The sequence below is a fragment of the Prosopis cineraria genome, unplaced genomic scaffold (assembly GCF_029017545.1).
Source record: "Prosopis cineraria cultivar Desert tree isolate PC_DT_omini unplaced genomic scaffold, ASM2901754v1 PC13, whole genome shotgun sequence".
Lineage (NCBI taxonomy): Eukaryota > Viridiplantae > Streptophyta > Magnoliopsida > Fabales > Fabaceae > Prosopis > Prosopis cineraria.
In genome coordinates this window covers 21,759,008-21,770,499 of record NW_026555344.1, presented here as the reverse complement: position 1 = coordinate 21,770,499, position 11,492 = coordinate 21,759,008, and the positions used below count along the sequence as shown (strand labels likewise).

The 11,492-nt window shown below is 32.2% G+C and overlaps 1 protein-coding gene across 6 annotated transcripts; it reads left to right on the top strand.

The window, feature by feature from the left end:
* The first annotated feature begins 1,857 nt into the window (after nucleotides 1-1,857).
* Nucleotides 1,858-10,857, top strand: LOC129290662 (UMP-CMP kinase 3). 6 transcript variants are annotated; one of them, XR_008588490.1, is made up of 11 exons: nucleotides 1,860-1,956; nucleotides 2,817-2,878; nucleotides 3,583-3,634; nucleotides 4,597-4,714; nucleotides 5,619-5,775; nucleotides 5,874-5,954; nucleotides 6,045-6,152; nucleotides 6,244-6,315; nucleotides 8,901-8,948; nucleotides 9,068-9,169; nucleotides 10,571-10,770. XR_008588490.1 is itself a non-coding variant. In XM_054927520.1 (10 exons), the coding sequence occupies exons 2-9, from the start codon at nucleotides 2,849-2,851 to the stop codon at nucleotides 8,907-8,909; spliced, it is 627 nt and encodes a 208-aa protein (XP_054783495.1). In that variant the 5' UTR covers nucleotides 1,860-1,956; nucleotides 2,817-2,848; the 3' UTR covers nucleotides 8,910-8,948; nucleotides 10,571-10,770. The 6 variants fall into 6 exon arrangements, 5 of the variants coding, with proteins under 5 accessions (XP_054783491.1, XP_054783495.1, XP_054783490.1 ...); XM_054927520.1 differs by lacking the exon at nucleotides 9,068-9,169; XM_054927516.1 differs by lacking the exons at nucleotides 8,901-8,948; nucleotides 9,068-9,169 and having other exon boundaries at nucleotides 1,858-1,956; nucleotides 2,833-2,878; nucleotides 10,571-10,857.
* The last annotated feature ends 635 nt before the right edge of the window (nucleotides 10,858-11,492 follow it).

Below are 11,492 nucleotides of genomic sequence, written 5' to 3'. Positions count from 1 at the left end.
ATTGAAAACTCTAAATCCACATTGTTATGAGAAATTACGTTATATTTGCTTAAGATATTTTTAGGAGAGCTACCACCATTTAACCCTAAACTAGACTCAAAATTGGATTATTATAGTTGCATAAAGAAATTATTTAGTAAATACGATCATTATATTTTCAGTTTTTGATTGAAATTCTATCATGATTATATTTATTTATTTATTTTTTTGCCTTCAATTGTCCTTTACACAAAATGTACTCAAAGTTTCCCTGCCTTCTTGGTGACTGACTCAAAGAATTCCCCTTCACGGATCCAACGACTAAACTTGGAACTATTTATTAATTCACTTGGGAAATCCCAATTTCAGCAGAATAATTAATTCTCTTTATTAATTCATGGCACTTGGTGTTGCTCTTCAACATTAGCATTTGAGCCGTTCATATTCCATTCAGATGGAATAGCTATATATATTTTTAATATAAGGCCAAAAAAAAGGGGTATAAATTAGTTTTTATGTAATTATATAGAACTTTCTCACATTTAAAAATTTAAAATTAATCTCCTTTACCTTTTATATTTTAACCACAAACTCCTATACCGTTGTTTCTGGATTATTCTACTAATAGAAGTTATTATGTAGTATTAAGAAAAAATATTTAGTAGTTTATATGTCATTTGATGTAAGCTAATAATGGTTTTGTAAAAATTTTATCTATATTTTTCTTGTCATCATTAGCTTATATCATATTCCACGTAAGTTGTTACATATCTTTTCTTAATATAGCATGATAATTTTTGTTAGTAAGATAACTTAAAAAACAGTGGTAGGGGGAATCTTAAAAAAAAAAAGTTTAGGAAAATTAATTTTAAACTTTTTAAAAATAAGAAAGGTTTTGTGTAGCTAATTCAAAATTTATGGGATTTTTATATATTTTAGTCTTTTTAAAATTTTCAAAGAGTTAATTATATTTTTAAAACTCACAAGTAGATTTTTTTTTTGGAATAAATTGGTGGATTTTTATCATCAGATCTCTCTATCATCAATCAATTCTCATGTAAATCTCATCTTCGTTCTTTGTTTCTTTCCTTTTTTTTTTTTTTCATTTTTTAAAAGTATGCCTCAGTTTATTATTCGAATGCGAATCAATTGATAGGATTTCATTTTCCTCAATAAGTCCCATTTCTTTCCGGTTTTTTCGAAATGAAAAATTGCATTTTTTTAAATCACTTTGAGAAAATTTATCATACTTATTTAAGATTTTAAAAATAATCAATTTTTTTAAAATTTTTGATTATTTTAATAAGATACTCCTCTTATTTTATTATTTTTTATGTACATTTTTACATTTTTGTCCTAATTAAATATTAAGAAAAATTATTAAAAATAATTTTGTTTTTTTTATTATGGATAGAGATAGAAACTTATTAAATTTTAATATAGAGTTAATGAAATCCAAAGTTTTCATTAGTTTTAATGAAACATAATAAAAGTGACCTATAAATAATATTAAAAAAAATATTTTAATTAGCTTTTGAAAATAAACAAGTATTTAAAAAATATTTATAGAAATACATAAATATATGGAAATGTCATAAAATTTTAAAAAATAAAGAACAAATTATTTTGTATAAATTAAGATACATATAAATATCATCATATATAAAATCTAAAAATCATTACATATTAAATTATTTTTTATTATTTTAACCGTTATTAGAGTATTAGTTAATCGATTAATTGATGCATTGTTTGCAGTTTGTAGCCGTTAAAATCACGCAAGCACCACGGCCATTATAAATGTAAGTTTACGATATTACCCCTACCCACCAAAACGACCGAGCGAGAAGAGCGTTATTTGGTTCTTTTTATTTAAGGAGCCATTGTTCCCTTGCGCAAATTCGCGTCTGTCTCTGCCTCCGCTCTTTGTTCAGTTCAGATCTCTCGTTTGTTTGCGTACTTTTCTCTTTCTCGAACGTACGCTTCTTCAATCTCTAGGAATTTAGTCTGCATCTCTTAGATCTCTTTAAATTCAAGACATTCTCAACATTTCGGGCCTATTTGATCTCTTCCCATTTGAATTTTTTGCGTTTATCCATCAAATTTTGAATATTTTGCATAGATCCGAAATCTGATTGGGATCTATGAATTTTCCATTCCTCGAACTGACACCCTTTGTCAGACCCGGGATGATATTGCTTGGAAGGCAACATTTTGCTGCTTTGTTTGATATGGTTCAAGTTTGTAACAGTTCATGTCACTTTGGGTCTTGGTGGGGGGAGGGGGGATTGGACGGATTGAATGATATTTCTTTCAATTTTTAAAATCTTTAGTTCCCCAGTTTTTTAGTATACCTTTTGCAAGGTAAATGGTTCCCTCTTGTTGTTTGTTAATTTCTTATGCATTTCATGCAAACTATAGTTCAGCGTTGTCGTTGTTTTGTATGGTTTTGCCCAGATCTAATTTTGGAAATTTGATTACTTTAAAGAAGATTTTTTGTATGAAGATCTGTCAAGATTCTTCCTTGATCTGTTGAGCAGTGAATATCACGATGATCTTACGGATCACCTGAATTTCCTCAAATAGCTAATAGTCAAAGGATGTGAGAGTTTAAATCGTAGATAAGAAATATATGAGCTCAAATTAAGTTTTTATGTAGCTGAAGTTAATTTCCTATGCTCTTATATTAACATGTGCAAGTTTTAGCTTCGATTGAACCCTCAATGGCTGCTTTGCTATGTGACGTTTTATGATTGGCCTTTATTCTGTACTAATGGCCTGCCTAAAATGATACTTTTTGGACAAAATTATATTTTTTCGTTTCAAATAATGTGCAGATACTTTTTTATACAGCTTTTAATTGGTATTCATGGGAACGGTTGTTGAAGCAGCAAACAAGGTACTTTTGGTCCTTATTCCCATTCACTTTGTCACTTGCTTCTAGCATTTAAGAAACTAAGATGACTCTTTTGAAAATCTTATTAAATTGAAGAGACCGTTGTTTTTCCGGCTTCATATAGATCTCCTGGGGTTTGAACTTTCAGAAGCTTTTTTCTTTTCTTTTCTTTTCTTTTTTAAAACTCCTAGGAAAAGAGCTCCTAAACTCTTCTGATAGTTGAGCAGTCTCTAGTTTTAGTTATATGCCATGGATTATCATGTTAATATCTCTGGCAAATTATAACTTCGTTGCTTACAATCACAGAAAACTTCAAACCTCCAATAGTCTGGCCTTTTTTTGTCATTTATTTGATCATTATTTCTTCTTCTTCTTCTTCTTCTTCTTCTTTTTTGTCAAATTGTCAACTCTGGCAAATTATAGCTTTGTTACTTACAATCATAGCAGACTTCAAACCTCGAATAATCTTTGTCATATTTTTATTGTCATTTATTTGATCTTTTATTTTTATTTATTTATTTTTTTGCCATGTAGCTAGCTTTGGCAAATTATAATAGCTTTGTTACATACAATCACAACAAACTTAAAGCCTTGCATTGTCTTTGTCATATTTTTGGTCATTTATTTGATCATTATTTTGTATGATTAATCTTAACCCTTCCTTTCCCTTCCCCCTTTTCTATTTGGGGTTCTTCGTTGGCTCATAGGATGAAAATGGAAGCACCGTAGAGAAAAAGCCTACAGTTGTTTTTGTGCTAGGTGAGCCCAGATTGATGCCATTCAAAGGATGCATTTTTCTATTACTATTCTGTGATTGACTTGTGGAATATTCTGACCTTTCCCCTTTATTAGCTTTTGAATTTATATTGACTTAGTCTAGCTGATAGCTCACTATAGTTCTGTTTGCTATCTTCCCCCTTGTATCATATCCTGTATACCTCATTTAATTCTTGAATAAGCAATAGTCTGTTCTGTTAATTTGAAGAGATCAGGTTGTGATTATATTGAATTATTTTGAAGACCATAAAATAGGTATATTGTGTAAGTTTGGTCTGCTAATTTGTCATGTGCCTGACACAGTTGCAAGTTTCTTGTATTTTGATTTTTTTTTCTTTTATTCAATTTGGCATGTTTTTTGTGCATGGTCAACTGGTGCTGCAAGAGCTGGTCACTTGGCAAATTTAACTATCAATGGAAAATTTGGTTCATATCTCCCATATTTGTATTGCTTTAAGTGCAAAAGGAATGTCAGGAATGGTCTATCTATGCATGCCATGCTAGTCTTAATTTCCAAACTATGCTGATTTCTAGATCTGCTGATAATCCTTGTCTCAGTTTCTAATTCTAATGGTTGACCACCAGAGCCAGCCTTGAGAGCTAGGTCTGTTTGAGGGATGTCATTTTATGTTTGTTGATGTCTGGTTTGCAGCACAAAATCTCATTAACATTAACAGGACAAGAAACATTTTGGTTTCCTATTGCAAGAAAATGAAATTTTTATAATTTTATCTTTGTTTCCCTTTTTGATTAACTTTGTGTGCATTGGAAATTTTTTTATGACTTTATGATGTAAGGGATTTCGGTAGTTCCTTGTCTTGTCAATTATTTTTGTTTCTGTGATTGATTCTGATTTTTTCTTCTTACGTTCTCATTTTCTTCACTGGAAGTTATACTGGATGATTTCTGACTTGTGAATTAATTCTTATTGGTTGATCATAAAGGTGGTCCGGGAAGTGGAAAGGGCACCCAATGTGCAAAAATTGTTGAACACTTTGGGTATACTCACCTCAGTGCTGGTGATCTTTTGCGAGCAGAAATCAAATCTGGTTCTAAAAATGGGTAAAGTTTATACACTTATGTAATAATTATGAAGATCCATGGCCCTATTGTGTAGGCTACTTATAAAGAAAATATCCACCTATCCTTTAAATCCATGATGCCTATTCCTTTTGGTTGTGCACTACTGTTGGTTTTTTGGGATCCTGTCTTTCGAGCTTCTTTGTGGGTCTCATCTCACACAGCCCCCTTGCTTCCTTGTGGAAGAAGGAGGCTCATTGAAGGACACATGGGTAAAAAACTTCTAACTCGATTTTTTTCCTTTGTTTTGACCTCATGATATAATTTTCTTTTTTCTTAGCTAGATCCATGCTTGTTTTCTTTTGCCACTAAAGAGTTATTATTTCATATTTTATTTTATTTTTTTTTAAAAGAGAGAATTCAACATGGATGCCAGGGAAAATGGAGTGACAAAGTTGCTAATTTTGAATTGCTTTTTTGAAAGTTAAAGCTCACTCTTCATTTTCTATTTGGAGGAAAACATGGTCAAAATACTAAAGCACTTTGATTGACGTTTACACAGTTTGATTTCTTTGATCTACATTTTTGTAGGGAATGTGTAATCATGCCCTTAGTTTCTGTGACAACTAATGTATGACTGATTTCTGTACATCCCTTTGCTTTCATGCAGCATGCTGGCTACAGCATGCAGATAACCCCACAAAGCTATGTAGATTATGCCATTTAATTAATGCAATATATCTATTTATATCTTTGTTTTGACAAAGTCTTACTGTCTCAATCGTTCTCTGTGTGCTCGTCGAGTTTCAATTCAAGAAGATGTATATTTATCTTCTTATAGTGATTCTTGTATGTTCCTTTTCAACTGCTGATATGTTATTGTGTTTAAATTGTTCATATTCTGGCTTGATCTTATTTGCACAGTTGTTTGCTGTATGTTTTACAGCACTATGATTCAGAATATGATTCAAGAAGGGAAAATTGTTCCCTCAGAGGTCACAATTAAGCTTCTGCAGCGAGCGATGCAGGAAAATGGCAATGACAAATTTCTCATTGATGGTTTTCCTCGTAATGAGGAAAACCGTGCAGCATTTGAAAATGTGGTAGGTTTTCAGTTTCAATACACAATTTATTTTTGCTGCTTTCATGGATGAATCAATGTATGTTCTGTTAACTCACGAAATGTATTATGGCCTTGCAGACTGGAATAGAGCCAACATTTGTCTTGTTTTTTGACTGTCCTGAGCAAGAGATGGAGAAGCGCCTCCTTTCTAGAAACCAGGTTGATTTTTTCCTCCTTCATTATAGATTTTTTATGTCTTATAGTTTTCAGCATTTGATGTGTCCTTATACTTTTATATAAATAATAAAGGGAAGAGTGGATGACAACATTGAAACTATAAGGAAGCGGTTTAGGGTTTTCTTGGAGTCTAGTCTCCCAGTGGTAAATTATTATGATGCAAAGGGAAAAGTTCACAGGGTAACTTACTCCCCCTTCTCTTGCTTTTACCATATTTTTGTTTAGTTGTTGCTTCTTTTTCTGTACTGAGGGCATAAGTTTTCATTATTAGATTGATGCTGCAAGGCCTATTGAAGAGGTCTTTGAAACAGTCAAGGCCATTTTCACTCCAAAAAATGAGAAGGTATCCCACTATGTTCGCTTCATGTCAAAAGTTTATATGTATAAATTTCGATTTGCATCAAAAATAAAATTAGACAATAGTCATTGCTATTGTTAACGGACCTGATTGTATATCTATCGAAGTGTGGAAATGTTTAGGTGAAGAAGGGGTTAGATGGTTAACTAAGTTATTTAATGTGATTTTACGGTCCAAGAAAATGCCTGATGAGTGAAGGAGAAGTACATTAATTCCTATTTATAAAAATAAAGGAGATATTCAGAATTGTACTAACTATAGAGGGATTAAGCTCATGAGCCACACAATGAAATTGTGGGAGAAAGTAATTGAACACAGGTTGAGATTGGAGACAAGTATTTCTGAGAATCAGTTTGGTTTTATGCCAGGTAGATCAACTACAGAGGCGATTTATTTACTAAGGGGATTAATGGAAAAGTATCGTTGTAAAGATAAAGATCTACACATGGTTTTTATTGATTTGGAAAAAGCTTATGACCGTATACCAAGAGAAGTGCTTTGGAAAGCGTTAGAAAAAAAGAGAGTACGGATTGCTTATATTAAAGCCATACAAGATATGTATGAGGGGGTAAAAACTAGTATAAGAATGCCTAGTGGTCAAACAAAGGATTTTCCTATAAAGATTGGACTACATCAGGGATCATCTCTGAGTCCTTATTTGTTCAACTTGATCTTAAATGTTTTGACGGAACATATTCAAGGGGAAATTCCGAAATGTATGCTCTTCGCGGATGATATAGTTCTTATAGCAGATACAATAGAAGAGGTTAATTGTAAACTTGAGTTATGGAGGAGGACATTGGAGTCGAAAGGTTTTCGTCTGAGTACAAGTAAGACGGAATATTTATATTGTAAATTTGGTAAAGGACTATTCGACAATAATTTGGAAGTGAAATTGAGAGATCAAATTATACCTCAAGTGGAAAAGTTTAGATATTTGGGAGCCATTATTCAAAATGATGGCGAAATCAGTGGAGATATTTCACATAGAATTCAAGCTGGGTGGTTTAATTGGAGAAAAGCTAAAGGAGTTATTTGCGACTGTAAGGTGCCTAATAAACTTAAAGGAAAGTTTTATCGCACTGCTATCAGAACGGCAATGTTTTATAGTAGTGAATGCTGGGTTCTAACGGGACAGCAAAGCATAAAGTTGGAGTAGCAGAGATGAGAATGTTACGATGGATGTGCGGACATACACGTAAAGATAAAATTCGAAATGAGCACGTACGCGAAAAAGTGAGGGTGGCACCTATTGAGGAAAAAATGGTAGAAAATCGGTTGAGATGGTTTGGACATGTACAAAGAAGACCAAAGGAGGCACCGGTGAGAAGAGTGGAACATATAACTTTGAGTCCGATTAAAAGAGGTAGAGGAAGGCCTAAGAAAACACTTTTGGAAGTTATTGAACGCGATCTATTAATTAATAATATTTCCTAAAAGCTTGATAAATGATAGAGCATAATGGCGTCTTGCAATTCATGTAGCCGACCCCACTAGTGGGATAAAGGCTTGTTGTTGTTGTTGTTTGTTGTTGTTGTTGTTGTAGTCATTGCTATTGTTAAGTGAGTCTTCATTGTTTCAATACTGTGTATTATTTATACTAGTGGCCTCAAGTGAATGAAGCTTTGTTGGCAGCTGGTGATGGAAAGCTCCTGATAAAAATTTTATCACTGATCATTCCTTATACTTTTGGTAACTTGTATGGAACTTTGTTCAGTGATAACATAATGTGCTCCATACCTTCAAGTGTGCTCAAACTGTATGATTGACTTATCAATTGCTCCCAATCGTAAGGAAATGAAGTTGATACTTCCATCATGATCCTGCAGTAGTTACTTAGTGGTCTTTATAAGCTTAACAGTTCAGAAAAAGGAAACGAGAGAATGATCAATTACAATTTAGGAAGATTTGGGGCAACAAAATATTAAAAATTTACAAAAATAGTGCTAGCCATTATACGGACATAAAGGTTTTAAACTTGTGCTAAACTTGTGCCATTATACTTACTTAGTAGTCTTTATAAGCTTAACAGTTGGGAAAAAGGAAGTGAGACAATTTAGCCAGATTTGGAGCAACAAAATATCAAAAATTTACAAAAATAGTGCTAGCCATTATACGGACATAAAGGTTTTAAACTTGTGCTAAACTTGTGCCATTATACTTACTTAGTAGTCTTTATAAGCGTAACAGTCGGGAAAAAGGAAGTGAGACAATTTAGCAAGATTTGGGGCAACAAAATATGAAAAATTTACAAAAATGGTGCTAGCCATTATACGGACGTAAGGGTTTTAAACTTGTGCTAAATTGCACTGCTCAAGCCAAGGAAGGAAAATCCAATGAAATTTACATGTCTTGTAAACTTTCTGTTTTACCTTTTATCTTCAACTTTTACATGTACTGCTTCAATGAAGTTATTTCACTTGTCTGTATGAACGCTACATGAGAAGTTCTTAGAAGACCAAGTATCCGTGAGAAAAATAAATATATTTCGGTTGCTGAACATGAAATCATCATTGAACCATTCCAACTGCAAACTTTTGCTGGAATTGATTTTCATGTGACGTTTGCAGGCCGATTGAGTATACAAACCCCAGCTTTTGTTTGCTTGAAAATTAGAGGTAATATTTGCACCATATTATGCTAGACATCTCATACATCTTTCAGACTGATTTTCCCCCTTTTTAGGTGTTTTGGCTGCTATAGCTTCATCTTGGTGGTGTTCTTAATCTTATTTCAGGAGCATGATAATTACCTTTTTCACTAGTGGATTCAATACGTTTATAAGTAGTACTCTGGTCAGTGATGGGAATAGTTTTATCAAAGTATTGGACAAACACTGGTAGGGTGATTGGGCAGTGGACTATCTTCATTTAGAGTTTTAGTTTTAAAATTTTACCTTTCTGTGCAGTTCTTTACACGCATTGAGGTATTGATTCTCTGATGTCGGCTTTTTAGAATATTCACTTCAATGACGCGAAATTCTTGTGTTGTTGTGGGCTTCATGGGAATATTTCAGATGCTCAACTACTTTGTGCAATACTTTTAAAAATGCTCCACTATTACTGCAACAGCGTATGTTCAGTCAATTCTTAGTCATCCATAGTGGGAATGGCATCTTGTTATATTTTTTGGTGTGCTCAGCCTTTGGTTTCCTTCTTTATTTATGTTCCTGATTTCCCATTAATATAGGCAGTATTAGTTACTTTATATTAAGATGTGAAAGGAGTTATTTATTGCCTATTTTCATATGGAGAATTCACATACTAGGTTTTCTTAGGTAAATTTCTTTAATGGCTAGTTATCCATTATAGTGTGTAGATAGAATTACCCCCCCCTTCTTTGAAAGACCTAATCATCAACGGACTGTGAAAAAATTGTTTTATTTTATGTAGGAGAACTTAATAGGTTAGACATAAGATAATAAAGATCTTTGCTTGTGAGCCAAGCTTGCGAAGCTTAGAAATCTTGAAAAGATAACAAGTATCTTTTTCCAGGCTAATTAATAGAGATGGCTAGGTGTTATATATTTTGTGACCCTTCCATGAATTTTGGGGAGAATTACATGTAAGTTCCATATAAGAAAATTAATATTACTTGTAAATATACTGACAAAATAATTAATTTCCTTATTTGGGACCTAATTATAATTTTTCCTAAATTTTGTTAGATCATTCTATGGGACCTAATTTTTTTTTCACATGAAAATTTAGGTGAATTATGTCTTGGGAGCTCACCAGGGCTAGGGCATGCTTTTAGGCTTAAAAAATGTTTACAAAGGGGCTTATAAATTACCCATTTATAAGGTCTTCACATTGGCACTGGGATTTAAACCCACAGCCTTATTGGTTATGGACTAAATCTTTATAGATCGACCAACCTTCTATACAAGTTAGGGGCTTATAGATCAACCAACCTTTGTTGGGTTATGGTGGATAAAATTTTGTCACATAGGCAAATGCCACTTCCTACTAGTTGGCACCAGAATTTCTTTTGTCAATCTTGATGTTGGCTGACCTGCCCATATATACCCTCAGTTTCAGCAAATTGAACCCTCAGATACAGGCATTCAAGTATACACAGATAGATAGTGATATGATTTATAATCATCATCTTTTCTTTTTTTATCTCTTTGAATTGTATTATATGCATTTGTTTTTGGAAATGTAGAAGATCCAAAGTATATTTTCAGCTGCAAACATTATTAATGAATGTTTATTTACTATCAATTTTCTCCTTTCAGGTATTCTTATTTCAATATATTGCCATTCATACCCTCATCTGTATTCTTAAAGCATTGAAGGCTTCTGTTAAACTAAATCTCAAAGTTCGGCTGCTACAAAAACTAGATAGACAAAGGTTGTTTCTATGGAATGTTCTCTTTTGCAAAACGTAGAATATATTATTAATCATTGCGTGCATTTATACACATGTATTCATTTACACATTGTGGTATTTGAACTGTTTTTTGAATATTAATTTATTAATTATATTGGATTTTTTAGTATGGAAATAAATTGTGTTCGCTGATGTGAAAAGTTATATTCTTTTAACCTTGGACTTTCTTCTTCTCTTTTATTCAGGGTAGAAAAATCTTGTAATTAGTGATTTGTTTTGATTTTATTTTATCTTTCATAGGAATTAGAATGAGTCATTTTGTTGCTTACAAATGTTAGATTTGTAAAATGTGAATCTATGAAAATGAATTAAAATTGAGGACATTAGTTGTTGGTGGAAAGAGTTCTGAGAAGGAAAAGAAAATAATAAACTAATGTGCAATGAAGTATAACTTCCGGTTTGTTAAAAAAAAAAAAATAGAAGAAGAAAATAAAAGAGGATGATAAAAAAAAATATACCCCAAAATATGTGCATAATAATTCCGTATGGGTGAAATGTAATAATTTTTTTTTTTTTTTGTAGTCTCTTGGAATTTGTCAGCTTTGTGAAATGACACAAGGATTTCAAACTGAAGCCCAAATCCACACACATTCAACCCATACCAAGGATATTCAACAATTCAACCCATTCAAAGTCATTAAGTTTCAATAAAGCCAATGCCTAAATTTCTCAAATTTACAAATTTGCCAAAAAATTCCTTTACAAATAATATTTTTCATTAACTTTATGGTGACTTAAATTAATTCCAATTCAAAATGAAACTTTTG

Bases quoted from the DNA above. Each gene is read 5' to 3' on its own strand.
- LOC129290662 (XM_054927516.1), top strand. From the start codon at position 2,849: ATGGGAACGGTTGTTGAAGCAGCAAACAAG. The intron at 6,153-6,243 runs GTAACTTACTCC...TTTCATTATTAG, and splicing joins CAAAGGGAAAAGTTCACAGG to ATTGATGCTGCAAGGCCTAT. The intron at 6,316-10,570 runs GTATCCCACTAT...TTCTCCTTTCAG, and splicing joins TCACTCCAAAAAATGAGAAG to GTATTCTTATTTCAATATAT.